The 24753-nt window shown below is 42.1% G+C and overlaps 1 protein-coding gene across 1 annotated transcript in view; it reads left to right on the top strand.

Annotated features, from left to right (window-relative positions):
• LOC115109182 (xyloside xylosyltransferase 1-like) overlaps window positions 1–24753 on the top strand; it is an 80308-nt gene that overhangs the window by 33544 nt on the left and 22011 nt on the right. The window contains exon 4 of the mRNA XM_029633837.2: window positions 16059–16191. Coding sequence (XP_029489697.1) covers window positions 16059–16191 — 133 coding nt within the window. The remainder of the gene's footprint in view (window positions 1–16058; window positions 16192–24753) is intronic.

Below are 24753 nucleotides of genomic sequence, written 5' to 3'. Positions count from 1 at the left end.
GGAAGAGGCCCTTCAAGATGCCAGGGAAAGTCTTCTTCATGTAGCTAGCTGAGTTGCTTACAAAAGTCACACATTGTTAAAGTCAACCCCATTGTTGTTGAGGCTGGTAATGACCGCTTGAGACACCGTGGTCCAAGAAAGCCAGATCTGCTACAACAGGTCGCTCACCCACTGGCTGGAGTAGGATAGTGAGTGCACATCTTCCAAAGGCATCGGTCGTCTCATCAAGGATGAAATGTCCTTTCCCTCTACAGAATCTTTGATGTCCTGTTCATATTGTGGATAGAGCTCGGGCAGCTACTCTATGCAGATAGGATTGCGCTGGGATAGACCCTCCCTGCTTGCAGTGTTTCTGAACATGGGCCCCTTCTCGAGGTATGTCTGCATTGATTAATATTCTTTTGAACTTCTTTCTCTCAGTTTTGGAGGGGGTCTTTGCCAGACAGGAGGCCAGGATACTGATTTTGTTTGGACTGAAAAAGAATGTAGAAAATAAAGAACATTTGTCAAATTTGGAAAATTAAGTTCAATAGCAGGCCTAAAGTGGATCTCAAGCTTTGAAGCTAAACACACACACACACTAGAGGTCGACCGATTATGATTTTTCAACACCGATACCAATTAATCGGCCGATTTAAAAAAATATATATATATATATTTTACAATTTATTATTTTTTTTATAATGACAATTACAACAGCACTGAATTAACACTTATTTTAACTTAATATAAAACATCAATAAAATCAATTTAGCCTCAAATAAATAATGAAACATGTTCAATTTGGTTTAAATAATGCAAAAACAAAGTGTTGGAGAAGAAAGTAATATGTGCCATATAAAAATATGTGCCATGTAAAAAAGCTAACGTTTAAGTTCCTTGCTCAGAACATGAGAACATATGAAAGTTGGTGGTTCCTTTTAACATGAGTTTTAACATTACTTTAAATAATATAGTTAATATAGTATTTATAGGACTATTTTTCTCTATACCATTTGTATTTCATATACCTTTGACTATTGGATGTTCTTATAGGCACTATAGTATTGCCAGTGTAACATTATAGCTTCCGTCCCCCTCTTCGCCCCTACCTGGGCTCAAACCAGGAACACATCGACAACAGCCACACTCGAAGCATCATTACCCATCGCTCCACAAAAGCCGCGGCCCTTGCAGCGCAAGGGGAATAACTACTCCAAATCTAAAAGCGAGTGACGTTTGAAACAGTATTAGCGCACACCCAGCTAACAAACTAGCCATTTCACATTGGTTACACCAGCCATTAGGCTGATAGGCTTGAAGTCATAAACGGTGCTGTGCTTGCGAAGAGCTGCTGGCAAAACGCACAAAAGTGCTGTTTGAATGAATTATTACGGGCCTGCTGCTGCTCAGTCAGACTGCTCTATCAAATCAGACTTAATTCTAACATAATAACACACAGAAATACGAGCCTTTGGTCATTAATAACCTTAAATAAAGGTAAATAAAATTAATATGATAGAATCCGGAAACTATCATTTCGAAAACAATGTTTATTATTTCAGTGAAATACGGAACCGTTCGGTATTTTATCTAACGGGTGGCATCCCTAAGTCTAAATATTCTTGTTAGATTGCACAACCTTCAATGTATGTCATAATTACGTAGAATTCTGGCAAATTAGTTCGCAATGAGCCAGGCAGCCCAAACTTGCATATACCCTGACTCTGCGTGCAATGAACGTAAGAGAAATGACACAATTTCACCTGGTTAATATTGCCTGCTAAACTGGATTAGTAGTTATTACTAGTGATTATGATTGATTGTTTTTTATAAGATAAGTTTAATGCTAGCTAGCAATTTACCTTGGTCTTCACTGCATTCGCGTAACAGGCATATTACTCGTGGAGTGCAATGGTTAGAGTGTTGGACTAGTTAACTGTGCGGTTGCGAGATTGGAACCCCTGAGCTGACAAGGTGAAAATCTGTCGTTCTGCCCCTAAACAAGGCAGTTAACCCACAGTTCCTAGGCAGTCATTGAAAATATGAATGTGTTCTTAACTCACTTGCCTAGTTAGTGGGGCAAAAAAGTATTTAGTCAGCCACCAATTGTGCAAGTTCTCCCACTTAAAAAGATGAGAGAGGCCTGTAATTTTCATCATAGGTACACTTCAACAGACAAAATGAGAAAATAAATCCAGAAAATCACATTGTAGGATTTTTAATGAATTTATTTGCAAATTATGGTTGAAAATAAGTATTTGGTCACCTACAAACAAGCAAGATTTCTGGCTCTCACAGACCTGTAACAACTTCTTTAAGAGGCTCCTCTGTCCTCCACTCATTACCTGTATTAATGGCACCTGTTTGAACTTGTTATCAGTATAAAAGACACCTGTCCACAACCTCAAACAGTCACACTCCAAACTCCACTATGGCCAAGACCAAAGAGCTGTCAAAGGACACCAGAATTGTAGACCTGCACCAGGCTGGGAAGACTGAATCTGCAATAGGTAAGCAGCTTGGTTTGAAGAAATCAACTGTGGGAGCAATTTTTAGGAAATGGAAGACATACCACTGATAATCTCCCTCGATCTGGGGCTCCACGTAAGATCTCACCCCGTATAGTCAAAATGATCACAAGAACGGTGAGCAAAAAGCCCAGAACCACACGGGGGACCTAGTGAATGACCTGTACATGTCCAGGCCCGTCTGAAGTTTGCTAGAGAGCATTTGGATGATCCAGAAGAAGATTGGAAGAATGTCATATGGTCAGATGAAACCAAAATATAACTTTTTGGTAAAAACTCAACTCGTCGTGTTTGGAGGACAAAGAATGCTGAGTTGCCACCAAAGAACACCATACCTACTGTGAAGCATGGGGGTGGAAACATCATGCTTTGGGGCTGTTTTTCTGCAAAGGGACCAGGACGACTGATCCGTGTAAAGGAAAGAATGAATGGGGCCATGTATCGTGAGATTTTGAGTGAAAACCTCCTTCCATCAGCAAGGGCATTGAAGATGAAACGTGGCTGGGTCTTTCAGCATGACAATGATCCCAAACACACCACCCGGACAACGAAGGAGTGGCTTCGTAAGAAGCATTTCAAGGTCCTGGAGTGGCCTAGCCAATCTCCAGATCTCAACCCCATAGAAAATATTTGGAGGGAGTTGAAAGTCCGTGTTGCCCAGCAGTTTTTTATTTATTTATTTTTTTACCTTTATTTTACTAGGCAAGTCAGTTAAGAACAAATTCTTATTTTCAATGACGGCCTAGGGAAGTTGAAGTGTACCTATGATGAAAATTACAGGCCTCTCATATTTTTAAGTAGGAGACCTTGCACAATTGGTGGCTGACTACATACTTTTTTGCCCCACTGTAAATAAAAGGTATAAAAATTGTAAAAATAATTTAAATTAAAAAAGAAAATCGGAAATCGGCGCCCAAAAATACCGGTTTCCAATTGCAATGAAAACTTGAAATCAGCCCTAATTAATCGGCCATTCCGATGAATCGGTCGTCCTCTAACACACACACACACACAGCCCATAAACCTGAAAGTATGTCTCACACACAAAGGCGTTTTCAAACAATGATAGTTAACTAAAAAAGGTCACAAAAAATGTTGGCTACTTGCTGCTTTTGTAATTCCTAACTTGTCACTTGTTTTGATAGCTCCACCACATCACTTTGGCTAACTTGTTAGCTAGCTAACAGTAGCTAGCTAGCATAAATTACGTGATGGAGCTGGAGTGACATGGGAATCTCGCACGGCTAACGTTAGCTAGCTAGCTAACTTGCCACTCTATGTAGATGCAGACAAACATGAACAGTTATTAGCTAACTAGAACAAACCTACCAGCTAGTTAATATATCTGTAGCTAGCTAAAGCATCAGAATGTTTACCTAGTCCACTAGCCCTCCTATTTTTGTGTTGGAGTGACCTCAGGTGCTCCACCGCATTTTGACGCCGTATGTAGTCGATTGAATGCTGACAGGCTCTGCAGAAAAGTACTCCTCCATCCTCATGCAGTTCAGCTGGAAACTCCCTGTCCCTGGCTGTTATTCTGGTTGCCAAGTGTTTACTCCTAAACTCTTCTGCTGTATGTCTGGTCATTTTCTTGTTAGATACTTCTCTTCTCAGACAGCTGTCATTCATTCACAGAGCTGTCTGCACCCTGCACCTCTCACTCACACAGGGGAGTGGGGAGAGTGGGCTACACCTCTGGCTACACTTTTCGGTGTGAAAATCCATGAAAACTGAAGAAAATTATTCAACAACGAATCCATTTTATTTAGCTTTTTTTATCAGCTGGCAGCTTATTTTTAGCTTTAGAATCCTATGCATTCCATTTTAAATTCTGCACATTTTCATCAGAATGCTACGTGTGCGCATTCCGTTCGGGTCTATACATGACCATCCTTTCAAAGCATTTCATGGCTATATTATTATTATTATTATTATTATTATTATTAGAACCTTTATTTAACTAGGCACGTCAGTTGAGAACAATTTCTTCTTTACAATGATGGCCAAACCCGGACGACGCTGGGCCAATTGTGCGCCGCCCAATGGGACTCTCAATAATGGCTGATTGTGATACAGCCTGGAAACAAACCAGGGACTGTAGTGACCCCTACAAAATAGCAGAATTGTTCAGGAGCCCGTAAAATGGCAGCTATCCATTGCAGCGCCATTCTATCCTTATATTAAAAATAAGCATCAAATGCAGAACTCGCTCTTCAGAATAGACGAGGGAGAGTACACAATGGAAATATTTCTCAGTAATTTAATTTAGCCCCTGAGAAATTACTCCTTTAGAAGTATCTGATGTTTACCTCAGGGGGTCTCTACAACATGTCCTGACCCGACTGTTCCCCTGGTCTCAACCACACCTGGCCCTTTTGTTAGAGAATTGGTTATGTTGTTTAGACAGCTCTCTATCACCTCCACACTCCATTCCCCCAGGGATCAGCAGAAACCTTGTCAAGTACTGAGCGTGGTTGATAAGCAGATCAGGCGCATAGAAACTATGAAATAACACATATGGAATCATGTAGTAACCAATTTTTTTTAACAAATCAAAATATAGATTTTAGATTCTTCAAAGTAGCCACCCTTTACCTTGATGACAGCTTTGCACACTCTTGGCATTCTCTCAACCAGCTTCATGAGGTAGTCACCTGGAATGCATTCCTATTCACACGTGTGCCTTGTTAAAAGTACATTTGTAGAATTTATTTCCTTCTTAATGCATTTGAGGCAATCAGTTGGGTTTGGTGCAAGGTGTGGGTGGTATGCTGTGTCTGTCAGCGTAGTGTCCAGAGCATGGAGGCGCTACCAGGAGACGGGCCAGTACATCAGGAGACATGGAGGAGGCCGTAGGAGGGCAACAACCCACTGCTACCTCCGCCTTTGTGCAAGGAGGGGCAAGAGGAGCACTGCCAGAGCCCTGCAAAATGACCTCCAGCAGGCCACAAATGTGCATGTGTCTGCTCAAACGATCAGAAACAGACTCCATGAGGGTGGTATGAGGGCCCGACGTCCACAGGTGGGGGTTGTGCTTACAGCCCAACACCGTGCAGGACGTTTGGCATTTGCCAGAGAACACCAAGATTGGCCAATTCGCCACTGGCGCCCTGTGCTCTTCACAGATGAAAGCAGGTTCACACTGAGCACATGTGACAGACGTGACAGAGTCTGGAGACGCAGTGGAGAACGTTATGCTGCCTGCAACATCCTCCAGCATGACCGGTTTGGTGGTGTGTCAGTCATGGTGTGGGGTGGCATTTCTTTGGGGGGCCGCACAGCCCTCCATGTGCTCGCTAGAGGTAGCCTGACTGCCATTAGGTACCGAGATGAGATCCTCAGACCCCTTGTGAGACCATATGCTGGTGCGGTTGGCCCTGGGTTCCTCCTAATGCAAGACAATGCTAGACCTCATGTGGCTGGAGTGTGTCAGCAGTTCCTGCAAGAGGAAGGCATTGATGCTATGGACTGGCCCGCCCGTTCCCCAGACCTGAATCCAATTGAGCACATTTGGGACATCATGTCTCGCTCCATCCACCAACGCCATGTTGCACCACAGACTGTCCAGGCGTTTGCGGATGCTTTAGTCCAGGTCTGGGAGGAGATCCCTCAGGAGACCATCCGCCACCTCATCAGGAGCATGCCCAGGCGTTGTAGGGAGGTCATACAGGCACGTGGAGGCCACACACACTACTGAGCCTCATTTTGACTTGTTTTAAGGACATTACATCAAAGTTGGATCAGCCTGTAGTGTGGTTTTCCACTTTAATTTTGAGTGTGACTCCAAATCCAGACCTCCATGGGTTGATAAATTTGATTTCCATTGATAATTTTTGTGTGATTTTGTTGTCAGCACATTCAACTATGTAAAGAAAAAAGTATTTAATAAGAATATTTCATTCATTCAGATCTAGGATGTGTTATTTTTAGTGTTCCTGTTTTTTTGAGCAGTGTAGTATATTATATGAATGTGTCTAGGCAACGTCAAAACAGCCTGATATGGAAGGTCTGTTGTGTCATGTCACGTGGCTACTACAACAAACAACACAGACAGTTATCACAGACAGTTATTCGTATGAAGATATTCTTAAAATGGACTTTAGTCTGTACTATTCCACAGTGAGACTGTTATTCCATATAAACTGCAATAACAACACAGTTCTGTGTTGTTTTCAGCGTGTTTCAATGTCTTTTTCTGTCCCAGTTACAGTGAGTTCATCAGATGGCTGTCAATGCATTGGTGATTGGAAAGTCATTGTAATCATATCTCAACAGTGATAAATAAATAATAGCCTAGCTTTCATTTGTTACAGTGTACATTGGAAGAGAGTAGAGGTGGGAGACGGGTCCTTCGGCTCAGCTTTGCTGTGGAGAATGAGACCAAGATGCAGCTGTAGTGTCACTTTCGCTGACCTACATACAGCCTCCTCTGATTTCAGCTGAGTGGGTTGTTAGAGGGAGGAAGGTGGTGTGAGCACTTTCACTCCCCTCAGTAATTGTCCTCCTCACTACTACTTGTATCTCGACAAGTGTTGGGGAAGCTATTCTTAAAATAGTTTACCAAGCTACCAATTACTTCACACCCTTAAGAAAATATAGTTTACTTAACTAAAGGTACTTTGAAAAAGTAGTTCAGTAAATGCAAACTACTTTGATATTAAATCTGAAATTGCAATAACAGATCACTTTGGGGTCACATGTCACTTAGCCTATTAAACACAAAAGCAATGTTTTAAAGCTGTAATATATACATATATTTGTTTACATTTTGTATATATAATAATTATTATAATATATATATTTTTAACCTGTTGGGAGTTAGTCTGGTCCCTTCGCTGTAACTCCCATACGTACTTTGGAGAGGTGAAGGACGCTGGAGAAGTGTGCTTTTCAGGGATGAATCCCGTTTTCAATTGTACCGGGCAGACAGCATTGTGTGGGTGAGTGGTTTGCTGATGTCAACATTGTGAACAGAGTGCACCATGGGGCGGTGGGGTTATCGTATGGGCAGGCATAAGTTACGGACAACAATTTAATTTTAGCGATGGCAAATTGAACGCTCCGAGATACTGTGACGAGATCCTGAGGCCCATTGTCGTGCCGTTAATCTTCCGCCATCACCTCATGTTTCAGCATGATAATGAACGGCCCCATGTCGCAAGGATCTGTACACAATTCCTGGAAGCTGAACATGACCCAGTTCTTCCTTGGCCTGTATACTCACCAGACATGTCAACCATTGAGCATGTTTGGGATGCTCTGGATCGACGTCTACGACAGCGTGTTGTAGTTCCCGCCAATATCAAGCAACTCTGCACAACCATTGAAGAGGAGTGGGATAACATTCCACAATCAACAGCCTGATCAACTTAATGTGAAGGCGATGTGTTGTGCTGCATGAGGCAAATGGTGGTCGCACCAGATACTGACTGGCTTTCTGATCCACGTCCCTACCTTTTTTTCAGATGCATATCTGTATTCCTAGTCATGGGAAATCCATAGATTAGGGCCTAATGAATTTATTTCAATTGACTGATTTCCTTATATGAACTGTAACTCAGTAACATTTTTGCATGTTACGTTTCTATTTGTTTAATGTGTGTGTGTGTGTGTGTGTGCGCATTTGAAAAGTATTCGGACCCCTTGACTTTTTTATGTTACAGCCTTATTCTAAAATTGATAATGACAAACCAAAAACTGTTTTTTAGACATTTTTCTTTACGTTTATTCAGACCCTTTACTCAGTACTTTGTTGAAACACCGTTTCCAACGATTGCAGCCTCGTGTCTTCTTGGGTATTGACACTACAAACTTGGCACACCTGTATTTGGGGAGTTTCTCCCATTGTTCTCAAGCTCTGTCAGGTTGAATGGGGAGAGCGTCGCTGAGCAGATATTTTCAGGTCTCTCCAGGGATACTCGATCAGGTTCAAGTTCGGGCGCTGGCTGAGCCACTCAACAACATTCAGAGACTTGTCCCAAAGCCACTCCTGTGATGTCTTGACTATGTGCTTAGGATCGAGGTCCTGTTGGAAGGTGCAGAAATGTTTTGGTACCCTCCCCAGATCTGTACCTCAACACAGTCCTGTCTTGGAGTTCTACGGACAATTCCTTCGACCTCATGGCTTGGTTTTTGCTCTGACCAGCACTGTCAACTAAGTCTCATAGCAAAGGGTCTGAATACTTACAGTGGGACAAAAAAGTATTTAGTCAGCCACCAATTGTGCAAGTTCTCCCATTTAAAAAGATGAGAGATACCTGTAATTTTCATCATAGGTACACTTCAACTATGACGGACAAAATGAGAAAAACAAATCCAGAAAATCACATTGTAGGATATTTAATGAAATCATTTGCACATTATGGTGGAAAATAAGTATTTGGTCAATAACAAAAGTTTATCTCAATACTTTGTTATATACCCTTTGTTGGCAATGACAGAGGTCAAACGTTTTCTGTAAGTCTTCACAAGGTTTTCACACACTGTTGCTGGAATTTTGGCCCATTCCTCCATGCAGATCTCATCTAGAGCAGTGATGTTTTGGGACTGTTGCTGGGCAACACGGACTTTCAACTCCCTCCAAATATTTTCTATGGGGTTGAGATCTGGAGACTGGCTAGGTCACTCCAGGACCTTGAAATGCTTCTTACGAAGCCACTCCTTCGTTGCCCGGGCGGTGTGTTTGGGATCATTGTCATGCTGAAAGACCCAGCCACGTTTAATCTTCAATAACCTTGCTGATGGAAGGAGGTTTTCACTCAAAATCTCACGATACATGGCCCCATTCATTCTTTCCTTTACACGGATCAGTCGTCCTGGTCCCTTTGCAGAAAAACAGCCCCAAAGCATAATGTTTCCAACCCCATGCTTCACAGTAGGTATGGTGTTCTTTGGATGCAACTCAGCATTCTTTGTCCTCCAAACACGACAAGTTGAGTTTTTACCAAAAAGTTCTATTTTGGTTTCATCTGACCATATGACATTCTCCCAATCTTCTTCTGGATCATCCAAATGCTCTCTAGCAAACTTCAGACGGGCCTGGACATGTACAGGGGGACACGTCTGGCACTGCAGGATTTGTGTCCCTGGCGGCATAGTGTGTTACTGATGGTAGGCTTTGTTACTTTGGTCCCAGCTCTCTGCAGGTCATTCACTAGGTCCCCCCGTGTGGTTCTGGCATTTTTTCTCACCGTTCTTGTGATCATTTTGACCCCATGGGGTGAGATCTTGCGTGGAGCCCCAGATCGAGGGAGATTATCAGTGGTCTTGTATTTCTTCCATTTCCTAATAATTGCTCCCACAGTTGATTTCTTCAAACCAAGCTGCTTACCTATTGCAGATTCAGTCTTCCCAGCCTGGTGCAGGTCTACAATTTTGTTTCTGGTGTCCTTTGACAGCTCTTTGGTCTTGGCCATAGTGGAGTTTGGAGTGTGACTGTTTGAGGTTGTGGTCTGTGAGAGCCAGAAATCTTGCTTGTTTGTAGGTGACCAAATACTTATTTTCCACCATAATTTGCAAATAATTTCATTAAAAATCCTACAATGTGATTTTCTGGATTTTTTTTCTCATTTTATCTGTCATAGTTGAAGTGTACACCTATGATGAAAATTACAGGCCTCATCTTTTTAAGTGGGAGAACTTGCACAATTGGTGGCTGAATAAATACTTTTTTTGCCCCACTGTATGTAAATAAGGTATTACTGTTTATTTTTATTAATACATTTACAAAAATGTATACACACACACACTCATTGCAGGGTTTTTCTGTATTTTTACTATTTTCTACATTGTATGAAATAACACGTGAAATCTTATAGCAACCAAAAAAGTGTTAAACAAAGTAGCCACCCTTTGCCTTGATGACAGCTTTGCACACTTTTGGCATTCTCTCAACCAGCTTCATGAAGAATGCTTTTCCAACAGTCTTGAAGGAGTTCCCACATATGCTGAGCACTTGTTGGCTGCTTTTCCTTCACTCTGCGGTCCAATTCATCCCAATCCATCTCAATTGGGTTGAGGTCGGATGATTGTGGAGGTCATCTGATGCAGCACTCCATCACTCTCCTTGGTCAAATAGCCCTTACACAGCCTGGAGGTGTATTGGGTCATTGTCCTGTTGAAAAACAAATATTAGTCCCACTAAGCCCAAACCAGATGGGATGGCGTATCACTGCAGAATGCTGTGGTAGCCATGCTGGTTAAGTGTGCCTTGAATTCTAAATAACTTACTGACATTGTCACCAGCAAAGTACACCCACACCATCACATCTCCTCCTACTTGCTTCACGGTGGGAACCACACATGCAGAGATCCTCCGTTCATCGACTCTTGTGTCTCAGAAAGACACGGCGGTTGGAACAAAAAATCTCCAATTTGGATTCATCAGACCAAAGAACAGATTTCCACCGGTCTAATGTCCATTGCTCATGTATCTTGGCCCAAGCAAGTCTCTTCTTATATTTGGTGACCTTTAGTAGTGGTTTCTTTGCAGCAATTCGTCCGTGAAGGCCTGATTTCACGCAGTCTCCTCTGAACAGTTGATGTTGAGATGTGTCTGTTACTTGAACTCTGATGCATTTATTTGGGCTGCAATTTCTGAGGCTGGTAACTAATGAACTTATTCTCTGCAGCAGAGGTAACTCTGGATCTTCCTTTCCTGTGGCGGTCCTCACCAGAGCCAGTTTCATCATAGCGCTTGGATGGTTTTTGCGACTGCACTTGAAGAAACTTTCAAAGTTCTTGACATTTTCCGGATTGACTGATCTTCATGTCTTAAAGTAATGATGGACTGTCGTTTCTCTTTGCTTATTTGAGCTGTTCTTGCCATAATATGGAATTTGGTATTTTACCAAATAGGGCTATCTTCTGTATACCAGCCCTACCTTGTCACAACACAACTGATTGGCTCAAACTCATTAACAAATAAATAAATAATACAAATGAATTTAACAAGGCACACCTTTTAATTGAAATGCATTCTAGGTGACTACCTCTTAAAGCTGGTTGAGAGAATGCCAAGAGTGTGCAACGCTGTCATCAAGGCAAAGGGTGGCTACTTTGTTGTTTACTACATGATTCCATATGTGTTATTACATAGCTATGTCTTCACTGTTATTCTACAATATAGAAAATAGTAAAAAATAAAGAAAAACCCTGCAATGAGTATCTGTGTCTAAAATTTTGACTGGTACTGTATATATACTGATTAGGGTTTCTAGTGGTTAGCTAAACATGCTACATGGCAAAAAAAAGTTATGAACTACTGAACTACCACCAACCTACTGCAAAATGTAGTTAAATCACTAGTTGAACTACATGTAGTTAACTTTAACACTCATTAACACTGATCTAGACCCACTGATGAGTCCTTTTGTTTTCAGAGAGAAAAAAAACAGCTGTACAAACATCACTGATCAGCACTAGATTGTGTTTAGGAAGTGAGTGCGGGTCATTAAGTCAACAAAATTGTTGGAATATACAAAATGTTTTATTTCATTTTGTCTGTCTTCTTTAGCTGTCCCCTAGCACTTTAAATAGTCTATGATGTGGCTGGGTTAGGTTTGAATAGAACACAGTATATAAGTCTTGAAACGTAAACCAACAACATGTTAGTATGTAGTATTCCCTAAACAGATTGCCTTCAGTCTGTCCCCAGAGATTTCCCACTATACATGCCAACAAAATTTATTTGAACAACATAAGAATAGACTAATGGCCATTTGGTTTGTGATGTTTTTGGTGTGGTGGGGGTGGTAGAAGAAAGCTACAGTATGTACATGGTGCTGTAATTCAGCTGTTAAACCATCGGTAGAACATAAGGGATGTCATCGACTTGACCCCCCTTCAGCGCCCAGGGGTTTTCTACCCATGGGCGTACCTAGGCAAATAGCCCATACTCAATGTTTTAACTGCTCATATAAGGCCGGGTAGTTGGACCTTAAGTTATGAGTCATAACCACGTTGACCCATGTTAAGTTATGCGAGAATAAGTAAGGTCCTCTTTTGCTGCTTTTGTCATCTTGATGTTGAGACACTACAGACAAGACAGAAACAGTGTAATGCACTGGCTGCTTCGGGCTGTCACGTGTGCTCCCTCTACGGCCTCTAGGTCACCAGACTGCTCATTATGGCGCTCACCTGTCACCATCGTTACGTACACCTGTGTGTCGTCAGACTCACCTGGACTCCATCACTTTCCTGATTACCTGCCCTATATATGTCACTCCCTTTGGTTCCTTCGCCAGGCGTCATTGTTTCTTTTTCAGTTTGTCTGTGCATTGTTTGTGTTTCTTGTTTTGTATTATGTTTCGTTCATTAAATGTATTCCCTGAACTTGCTTCCCGACTCCCAGCACACACGTTACACGGGCGGACTCGTAGCCACCTAACCGTCTTAAAGGAGCAATCACCACTTGTTTACATCAACATATATAGCCTCAAAACATGATTAAAACAATAACTGTAATATCATGGACGGTCAGTCCTTGCATTCATAGTCTATACATTTGAGAGTGGTTACATTTCTCCATCCCCATCCCTCAGCTTTTTACCAGAACAGGGGCAGGGAGGACACTGTTATGGTTTCTACTGCTGACTGCCTCTTTATCTCTGACAGACAATGCAGCCCGCAGCTACTACGCTGTATAGAAATAGATAGAACTGGGATGGATAAAGCCTCGTTCTCTTTTTATCCAATATATGAGTAATTGAAAATGGCACATCACATTGCTGGCCTGAAGCATAGTGAGAGGGGAATGAGGCAAATTGTTGGTAGCTTTGTTGGTCATAGTGGATTATGTTATAAAAGGGACAGGTTCAAAACCAATGGACATCTAGTCACATCAGACAAATAAAACAGAAGATCAAAATAAGGCATAGGCCTACATGATCTTGAGATCAGGTGACCACACCTGACATATTTTCTTTCAAATAAGAAAAGGCTTTAGTAGAAGACCAAGTCTCCTCCCTCCCAAACCCCAAGCCCCCCTTTAATGCCGCCTACTTTCCTCAGACATAATGTTCTCTGAAGGCATGATTAAACAAAGCAGTCATCATGGCCCGCCGAGGCCTGGTCCATGGAGACGCTCGGCTGGGCGCCGGAGGTGGGCCGTGGCGGTGAACCCTGCTGTGACCCCTACAGTTCTGGGAATTGGTCTCTCCCGCTGGGGAAACGAGGCCGACTGAAATGAATCCGAGTTGGCCGAGCACAAACGCTCTGTTATCCTGCACTGTAACGTTACCCGAGGCACCAGCCAGAGAGCCCCAGCTCTTCCAGAATGGTAAAATGTCACCCTGCATTCCTCCATCAGTATTAATAGAGAATTTGATTTGAAATCGCGTTTGTTTTTAAGGTAATTCTGCATTGCCTGTCAGCATTAAATGGTGTCATAATAGCAGTCAATGATGGTTAAGCGAAGCGGCAATGGAAGAGTGTGAGTAAAATGTGACTCTTTGCCCCTGTGGTCTTTTTATGCTTTATGTGGTTATATCATAGCTCAGCCCAATGTTGTATCAGCCAAAGACTCTTCCTGCTTTCCCCTGTCCCAAAGCAGGCCGTCTAAAGCCCCCTCAGAACAAACAAAGTCAGCGTTCGCCGGTCGGGGGATGACGCTCCACCACTCTACCTCATGAAGGCATTGTAAAGGGGACTGCCTTGTTTAAAGAGTCAATCCGAAGTTGAAAAAATTAAGGGTTTTCCCCACCACTGTTTAGCGAAAAAACTGTGATGGGGCTGGAGAAATGTAACAGCTCTCAAATTCATAGAGCTATAGATACAAGGACTGAACATCCATGATATCAAAATTATAGTTTTAACCATGTTTTGAGGCTATACAGTGTGTGTTTACATTTTCTTTGTTTATAAACATTAGAATAAAACAAGCTTATTTTGGGTTCTGATGGGGTACAACAGTTGACAGTATGCTCATGAGGCATTTCTAAGTTATATTCATCAAGAATCAATGGGTACATATCATTGATTTAAGTCCACAAATGTATTTAGCAACTGCAGATTGCCCCTTTAAAGAGCAGGGGAGAAAACGGCTGACCATCTCTGCTGAGTTTAGTTTCCGCTGCTTGTTTGGAACGGCCCTAAAATATCTCTCTGGCCAAAGCCTCTGTGGAGACCCCGCTCTAGCCCAGCATTGTTCTGGTTTCAACAGGCTTAGTTTAGGCCACTTGTTTTCCCTTTTCCATATGCAGGCCCATTGTCTATGCAGTCTGGCCTCTTCAGGCCAGGGCCCCGAGCTCCATTGTGACCTCAACTCTGAGATTGGGACAGAGACACGTTTGATTAAAGTGCATACCACTGTCTGATATCAAGAAGCTGGAAAACTGTTTCTTGTTAACTGAAATCGCATGGTTTGTCTTGCTTTACTTAGGCAGCGATTACTTGTACTTTTAACACTCTATAGACACTTAGGCTGTGTTTACACAGGCAGCCCAATCAGATCTTTTTTCTTTTTTTTAAATAATTGGTCTTTTGACTAATCAGATCAGCTCTTTTGCCAATTATTGTGGAATTTATCAGAACTGTGTAAATGCAGCTGTAGTCACCCCAGTTACCAGGAGAGACTCATCTGTTCATTGTTCCACCTTCCTGTGTTTTGCTGGTTGGCATGGCAGTGAAAGGTTAGGGTATACTTAAGGTGCAATGGACACAATACTGTGCTTATCTCAGTTGACCAACAGAGCAGTATCAATCAGTGTCAATCTGAAAACCATGCCTTGGGTCTTGGCATCTCGAACTACAGATGTTACTCGCAGTTTCATATATATATATAATAAAAAAGTTAACGAGTGGAATAGTAAAATAGTAATTTGAAAGTACAAGAAAATTATCTAGATACACTCTCAATGGATCTCCCCAAAAATTATCCGAAAGTCCAAAAAATGATCTAGACCACGTACACAGATGGCTCAAAAACCCAATCCGCAGTAGTCCAAGAAAGTGACAAAAAGAGACTGAAGAATGCGTGATCGAGAGGGACAGAGAGCAGTTGCTTCGTGAGGTATCTCGAACTAAAAAAATACAGGATCTGAGTGATTGATAGTTGGTATTCAGCTGTCATAAAATGCCTTATTTACTTTGAAAAACTACTAAAATAGTGATTTTGTCAGACAGCATAGGCAGCAGCTCTATATAGATGATGACTTGGAATGAAATAATAAAGTCATCAAATTAATCAAATGTAATATACACCTGAAATATATTATTAAAGTCATGTAAATCAATTATTGCTAATAAGTGATAGGCAGTAATGGGCAGTCACTACCATCATGGGACTTTTATTTTTTATTCTGTGTTACAGCATTCAACACACAATGCATAGTGTATTTAATTAAATCAATTATAGTTTTTTAAATTTGGAAACCGTGATTATTTTTGCCTAATTGAACCAAAACGGAACAGACTTGAAAAAGCACTGATCTCTCAGCACTAATAGCTGATATTCTTAGCCGATATGATGTATAGCCAAAATAATCTGCTACTCAACAGGTGCTATCAAGAAGTGTTCATTTCTGAGTTATGTTTTTAACTCTGTTTCAGATCTGCAGCGCATTGTACAGCTGGACCTGGATCTGAAGTACAGGAGCAACATCAGGGAGCTGTTTCTGGAGTTTGATCGATTCCCTCCCGGAGCTGTGATCGGCATCGCCCGAGAGATGCAGCCGGTATACAGGTATTCAACACACACACACGTGCGTGCACACATTAAACATGAGGACTCGTGGGGTTGGAAAGGATCACAGTGTGTTATTTAACCATTTGTTTCACTGCCACAAAAAACTAAGACCATTTACCATCACTAAAATCTATTTCTTAAACCGTGACAAACAACATCACAGTACTATTTGAGACATGAGAGCAGACCTGAACCGCTGAAGTACATTGCTTTGAGTGGCAGAGAGGCAGAACTTGTCGATATGTTCTTGTGGTCAGTCGATGCTAGTCTGTTGAAAGTGGGGCACTCTAAAAGCTGAAATTGACAGGGCCTCTTTTGAGTTCTGAGTGCTCCCTTGCTGTGCGTTCCCACCAAAGTGACAGTGACAGGAGCTGGCAGAGAGGAAGTTCGCTCAGAGCCCTGCTGTCGAGGGTTGTCCATATGGAAAGGGGAAGTGATGAGAGAGAGAGACAGATGTGTGGAGAGGAGGTTGGAGATGGGGGAGTCGGGAGGGGGACGGACGTGAGCGGCAAAAGGAAACGTGTGTGCACGATACACGTGTGTTTATGATATGACATTCTGAAGGTCAGTGTTTTTTAGGCTGCAACAACAGGAAGCACTGTGCTCCTGTGCTCATCAGTGCTGCCTCTGTTCACTGGAGGACAGTTCCCATTCCAGCAGGCTGTCGCTGTGTTCTCCTCTCCCCCTCCCCTATCCTCTACGCCTCTCCTCCACTTTCCTCTGCTCTTATCCAAGCTCATCACATCAGCCTGCCTGCAGGCTCAAAACGCATGCTCCATGAAACCTTGTAGACCTTGTAGAGGAGAGATGGCTTATATGAAGTCAGAGGTAATTAGTATAAAACACATCTTATGATTTAAGATGCCAAATCACATATCACATCTTTGGCAAAACCACAAGAGCCTATGGTTCTCGGAAGAATCCAATTTGTGTGTGTGTGTGTGTGTGTGTGTGTGTGTGTGTGTGTCCAGTATCTAGTCTACATCCACTGCTAAATTACTTTTCCGTATCATATTTATCTTCTCACCTTAATCCCACAGTAAGTAGCTCTGCCATAAAATGGTGTGTTTGCAGGGGAAACTATTTGAACAGTTGCACTAAGATAAACAGGCTCCTCTGTAATACTTAGGAGGCAAACAGAGAGACAATGTTTTTGATCAAACAGAAAATGTATTTATAATTTATAGTTACACAAATGTTGTCATCATCAACACGCTCTGGGGTAGTTTCACAACACTTTTCTAAATAGGTTTCAACTACTCTGATGTAGCCAGAATACATCTGTCTCATAACAACTGATTCAGACTCGCCTCATATTGCTTAGTCTCCTTTGACTTGAGTAAATCTGTTAATTGTTCGTTCACACTGTGTAAACCAGCCGGCAACAACTTAAACATGCCATAGACACCATCTCCCCTAGGTGGTACTCGAGACGGCTAATAGTCTGAGCTCATGGTTTGTTTTCTACCCCTCTCCTTCCCTCGCTCTCCTTTCTTCCATCTCTTCTATCCCTCCATCTCTTCTATCCCTCCCTCCCTACTTCCCCTCTTTCCAGACGCTGTAGCTGGAGAGGGAATACACAGCACTTAGTCAATTGTTTTACCCCCTACCAAAACAGATGTATCACGCTTCAGAAATGTGCATACCGGCACATCCCGTAAATAGCCGTAAACATCCTTTAGTCAGTGTATGTTGAGTCAGTGAGTGTTCTCTATAGAATGCCCCATTTACCGTTATTATGTGAGTGAAGTAAGGCGTTAGAAAATCATTGGGGGCAGGAAGCCTAGCGATTTAAGAGTGTTGGGCCAGTAACTGACAGGTTCTGTCAATGTGCCCTTGAGCAAGGCACTTAACCCTAATTGCTCCTGTCAGTCGCTCTGGATAAGAGCGTCTGCTAAATTACAAAAATATATTTTTTAAAGAAAGTAGTGTAGAAATGTTAGCTTGAAATGTCTGAGACAAACTGATATAAGCATTGATGGATGCTGCCTAAGGAGAAGCAGGCTCCCAGAACACAGTGCTGTGAATTTCATCCAATAAGATTATTTAATGTGTGATTCCACTCTGAACATTCTCCCTTCTCCCCCTGTATCTTGGGCTGGAGGGAGGGAGGCAGTGTGTGTCAATGGCCCTGGAACCCACACACAAAAGTATAATACAGAGTAGGGAGAGGCTCACCAGTACCTAATGCAGTGTATAGTGTACACTGAGGGTGTTTCTCTATGCATATTGCCGTGCTCCACACTCTCATGCTCCAAGTGCATTCTCCGAGGACATTCTCTTCAGTACGTTCTTGTGAGGACGAGAGTGTGAAGAACACATAAAACATTACATTTGAGAAGCACTCCCACTCCCTCTACTGTATGACCTCCGCCGTATCTCCCCATTCACTGAACCTTCTTCCAGCCAGGACAATGGCAACAATGGAGACGAAACAAGATATACACAAAGCAAACATTTTTACTTCATAACTATCAGCTAGCTATATGTGAATCGTATTAATGTCGCTAACCAGATAGTATAACAGGCAAAAATGACCTAAAACCAATGTTATCCAAGGTAGATGTCAATTCTTCATGGGTAGTTAGCCACAAATAATTGTTAGCTAGCTAGCTATCTCACTAGGGAATAGTAGTAGCTAGCCAGTTAGCTCTATTGATTTACTATGGGCTTGCAACCTACAGTGGGTATTGTAGGTAGGTAACCATGCCAAAATTAACACAGTATGTATATATTAACATATCAAGCTAAAATATTGTAGTCTGGCAACATGTGATATGTGAATAGGCAACATTTCATTCTGAAGTCTGAGTGTATTTTCTCTCGCTTCAGCTCAAATAATGGCCACCATTGATTTCATGAAAATGTGCGTAATTGTTTTACGAGGTTGAGCCATATTTCTTTGCATACTTTCTGTTGACGCTTGCATCGATGCATGCTTCAAAGTATGTACAAACAAAGTATGCATTCGAACAGTGGCCTACATACTCCGTTTCGCATACTTTGATTTGGACTCATATTCCGAGCCTCCCGAACTCCAATTTGCATGCTCGGAGCACGGTAGTGTGCATTTTGAGGAACACCTTCCTAATATTGAGTTGCCCTCAGAACAGCCTCAATTCTTTGGGCATTTGAAGTAAACAGAGCCACGTGTATGTGTGGGCTGTGCTCCATAAGAGATGATGCAATATGGTTGTATAAAGAGATTTATCATAGGTGTTCCTGCTATTTACATCAAATGATTTAATATTTTACTTCACTGCAAATCTGATCAGTGGTCAAGGTAGATAAAGGTGGTATGTTGTTGGACCTGCTCCAGAGCTGTGTGGGAGTGAGCCTGGGCTCTGGGCTCCTTCATTCCAAGCCTTTGTTCCTGGCCTGATTGTAACATCCCATTCACAGCCACCAACACAAATACCACTGGCCCGTTTAGACTGCAGCATTGTTTTCCACCCGGGTCCTGCATCAAAACAGGACATTGTGTGTGTGTGTGTGTGTGTGCGTGTGCGAGAGACTGGGCCATGCTCACAGTTAAGGGACAGTTAGCATAGTTAGCATTAGTTAGTGTGTGTGAGCGAGTGTGCATGAAACGAAGATGGAGTGAACTTGAGTGTCTTCAGCTCTAGCATTGTATACTTAGGCAATGTTTTGCTAACTAACCCCTCTCACTCCCCTCTGCCTCTTCCAGGAGTTTTCTTAGAACTTTCTATGCAGTTAATGAGAAGTATAAGTACACAGCATCACTCTGCTCTTATTCCTACCCAGGCCCAAGTGTCAGAGGGGGTAGTCTCAGTCTAGAGAGGAAAAGGACTTCATTGACAGTCTTTTGTTATCCCACTCTTCTCCACATCAGAAGCAAATTCATCTCTGCAAGACTTTGAAAAAAAGTTTAACAAGACACCTTTTGTGAAAGAAATAAAAAGCCTGGGAAAGAATCCAATTTAGTTGGACTTGCATATCATCAATCTTGCGTGTGCTTTCAGGAAAAGTTTTTTCTCAATATTCACTCTCCAGAAGGTTGTGTAGACAAGATGAATGTCCTATTTTCACTGCTCAATATTTTACTCTTAGCAGAAACTCATGACCCGCACATTTACATAAATGTAAATTGGCTGGCTAATAGTACTATTTTACACTACAGAGCACTTTTCCCTCCTGAGCAACTGAAGTCCTTAGCAAACGAAAAGCATTTTGCGAATCTCTAGTGATGTCAACACAGCTGGTATAGGCAGCGTATGGCAGTTCATACTGTATCTGGCCACTCAGTGTACTCAAGCAGTCGCTTGTTGAAGGATGGGGAGATGGGTATAATTTTATTTAACCTTTATTTAACCAGGAAAATCCCATTGAAACAGTATTTTTTGCAAGGGAGACCTGGCCAAGAAGGCAGCAGCAATCAATACAACATTTTAAAAACATACAGTGCCTTGCGAAAGTATTCGGCCCCCTTGAACTTTGCGACCTTTTGCCACATTTCAGGCTTCAAACATAAAGATATAAAACTGTATTTTTTTTGTGAAGAATCAACAACAAGTGGGACACAATCATGAAGTGGAACGACATTTATTGGATATTTCAAACTTTTTTAACAAATCAAAAACTGAAAAATTGGGCGTGCAAAATTATTCAGCCCCTTTACTTTCAGTGCAGCAAACTCTCTCCAGAAGTTCAGTGAGGATCTCTGAATGATCCAATGTTGACCTAAATGACTAATGAGGATAAATACAATCCACCTGTGTGTAATCAAGTCTCCGTATAAATGCACCTGCACTGTGATAGTCTCAGAGGTCCGTTAAAAGCGCAGAGAGCATCATGAAGAACAAGGAACACACCAGGCAGGTCCGAGATACTGTTGTGAAGAAGTTTAAAGCCGGATTTGGATACAAAAATATTTCCCAAGCTTTAAACATCCCAAGGAGCACTGTGCAAGCGATAATATTGAAATGGAAGGAGTATCAGACCACTGCAAATCTACCAAGACCTGGCCGTCCCTCTAAACTTTCAGCTCATACAAGGAGAAGACTGATCAGAGATGCAGCCAAGAGGCCCATGATCACTCTGGATGAACTGCAGAGATCTACAGCTGAGGTGGGACACTCTGTCCATAGGACAACAATCAGTCGTATATTGCACAAATCTGGCCTTTATGGAAGAGTGGCAAGAAGAAAGCCATTTCTTAAAGATATCCATAAAAAGTGTTGTTTAAAGTTTGCCACAAGCCACCTGGGAGACACACCAAACATGTGGAAGAAGGTGCTCTGGTCAGATGAAACCAAAATTGAACTTTTTGGCAACAATGCAAAACGTTATGTTTGGCGTAAAAGCAACACAGCTCATCACCCTGAACACACCATCCACACTGTCAAACATGGTGGTGACAGCATCATGGTTTGGGCCTGCTTTTCTTCAGCAGGGACAGGGAAGATGGTTAAAATTGATGGGAAGATGGATGGAGCCAAATACAGGACCATTCTGGAAGAAAACCTGATGGAGTCTGCAAAAGACCTGAGACTGGGACGGAGATTTGTCTTCCAACAAGACAATGATCCAAAACATAAAGCAAAATCTACAATGGAATGGTTCAAAAATAAACATATCCAGGTGTTAGAATGGCCAAGTCAAAGTCCAGACCTGAATCCAATCGAGAATCTGTGGAAAGAACTGAAAACTGCTGTTCACAAATGCTCTCCATCCAACCTCACTGAGCTCGAGCTGTTTTGCAAGGACGAATGGGAAAAAATTTCAGTCTCTCGATGTGCAAAACTGATAGAGACATACACCAAACGACTTACAGCTGTAATCGCAGAAAAAGGTGGCGCTACAAAGTATTAACTTAAGGGGGCTGAATAATTTTGCACGCCCAATTTTTCCGTTTTTGATTTGTTAAAAAAGTTTGAAATATCCAATAAATGTCGTTCCACTTCATGATTGTGTCCCACTTGTTGTTGATTCTTCACAAAAAAATACAGTTTTATATCTTTATGTTTGAAGCCTGAAATGTGGCAAAAGGTCGCAAAGTTCAAGGGGGCCGAATACTTTCGCAAGGCACTGTACAATACAATCAACACAACAACACCACAATCCAGCCTACAGGAAACATTTGTAGTGTATTTTTTTTTGTCACTTGTCTGTTGTCTCATGTATGTGTCCCCTTGTCTGTACCCCTCTGAAGTGAAGACACCAGCCTTGTCTATCCTGTGCTTGGCTCACTGGTCCTCTCTTCTGGTGACACCAGAGTCAACATAGAGTTTATCGTTCTAACACTGGCTCTATGCAGGGATTTTTCAATAGGGATGCTGTCTGCACTGGCCAGAGCAGAGGGTTTATATTTCAGAAGACGCGATTACAGTCGCAACCTTAGCTTTCTGCCCAGGTCGCAGAGGGCTCCAGTTTCTCCAACAGATTCTCATCTCTGCCCCCACCGTAGCCACTCGCTGGGCCTTGAACCAGGAACTGCTCCATGCCTGGATGTACACACACAGACAAGTGTTCACGTCACTTAACAGTCCCACCGGCCTCTGGAGTTTAACGTAATCCCCCAGAGGACCCACGTCAAGACCCTATACGTGCTCTCACCATTGATGAAGGGATAACTTACCCTGCCAGTCTGTTTGTCCAATGTAGGGGGGCATCATAGCTCAACAGGCTGAAGTAGAATCAGTCCGTAAAACAAGTCAGTTAAAATTGTGGGAAATAAAGGTTAGTGCTATCCGGAATCCTTGGGACGTCCCTACCCTAACCTAAATGTGGAAAGACACATTTCAGTTGAAGGAATTGTTGTACAACTGACTAGGTATCCCCCTTCCTCTTTCCTTTCCCTTAACTTTAACCCCTACCTTTACACTTACCTAACTCTTACCTTAACCGTTTTAAATGTCAACTTAACTGCAGCTCTTAAATACTCAGTAAGTGTAGTAGGCAGCAAACATTAATGATGTGATTGTGGAATGTTTTTTCAGTATTACAGATAGGTCTACAGTGGGAATATTAATGTTAGTGTCATTCATAGTTTAAGTTTCAAGTTGTTGTACACTTCACATGATAATGCAAAAATATAAATATAGTCTGTAGTCTGTATAGTCTGTACGTGCAAAGGCTTTTGTGAATGAAAAGCAGTGTGTGTGGGTTTGTGTGTGTGTTTGTTAACCACTCTCCTCCTCGAGTGCTCTCCGTGCTGAGTGGAGAGGACTGAGAAAGCGCTCTGCTCCTCATCTTTTTTTATTGCTAATGGAGGCAGCATTATGCAGGAGCGCACAGCCATCCTCGGCCACATTCACAACACGTCCTTTCAATTAAATGTTTATTATAGGTGAAGATGCTCTTCCTTTTTCTTCCACAGCTGCATCCTTAATGTTTTAAAACCCAGCTGCCCCTCTTGCATAACACCTGCATGTACAGCCAGACATAGACAGAGAAATGTCAGACCACTGTGTACCAAAGAGTGACAATAACTATACACCCACCTGTATTACTTTCTGGTTGCAGCAAGATCTGGTTTACTCCCATAGGCCACTTGGTCTGAGAGTGGACATCTTCAGTAAAACGTCCTAGTAAAAGCCTGTTAGAAAGTAATACTGATTGAGCCCAATTATGGGCCATTTATCTCATGTCTCATTTCCTAAAAATGTTCTTGACACATAGAATATGACTCTAGACAGCTCCCACTTATCTTCCTTAGTCATCATATGAGTGAAATAATCATTATTATCTGATTAGAGTCTTAAAATCTGTTTTCCTCACTGCACAGTCAACGGGCTGTCTCAGTCTGAGAAATAAGACATACCTGCCTGTAATTATACTTGTGTGTCAGAGATGACACACAGGCCTATGTGTTTTAAGGGCATAGACTCATAATATGTAGGCTGTTTGGTTGAGGGGTTCTTTCTGTACCAAGGTATTGTTTACTTATGAGTGGGTTGGTACATAATTGAATGTGAACGTGTCACATGAGGTATAGGCTGAAGTTTTCACCTACCAAGTAGTTGACTCTCTTATTACATGCCCCTTTGGCCTTTTTCTGAATAAATCCAAATGTAGTGTTTTTTTCTTTCTGAAGGGGGTCTTGTTTTTTTACTTCACGTCGTCAAAGGATAATTGGTTTTGGAATATAGTTTGAATGTTTTGGTAGAGGTGCGGGAGTTTTCACCTACCAAGTATGAACTCTTTAAATCCCCATTTCTTTATCTTTATTAAAACACTTTTCGCTATACCTGCACAATCTCCAAAACATCTCTGCAATGCAGGGAACAGCGGGAATATTATTCCCCATATCCGATTCAGTGTTTAATCTGCTGTGTAAAATCAGGTTGTTCCCGGCTCTGAACAATGTGGAAGGCAGATTTGGTTGAGGAGTGGTACAGATCGTTCCTGATGTTCTCTTCGGGAGGCTTCACACCACAGCCTGGCAGCTTACTGTGAGCTCACAAAGAAACCGCAGATGAGAGCGCCGTGACTTGGCACTTCTGGTAGGCGGGTTGAGGAGCACTTTGAGGCCAGATTGAGAGGTTCTGTAGAATGAAATAGGCTAGGTCTGGTGATGAAACAGAGTTCATAGAAGGA

Source organism: Oncorhynchus nerka, linkage group LG25 (genome assembly GCF_034236695.1).
Source record: "Oncorhynchus nerka isolate Pitt River linkage group LG25, Oner_Uvic_2.0, whole genome shotgun sequence".
In the NCBI taxonomy this organism is placed as follows: domain Eukaryota; kingdom Metazoa; phylum Chordata; class Actinopteri; order Salmoniformes; family Salmonidae; genus Oncorhynchus; species Oncorhynchus nerka.
This window is presented reverse-complemented; position numbering and strand designations above follow the sequence as displayed.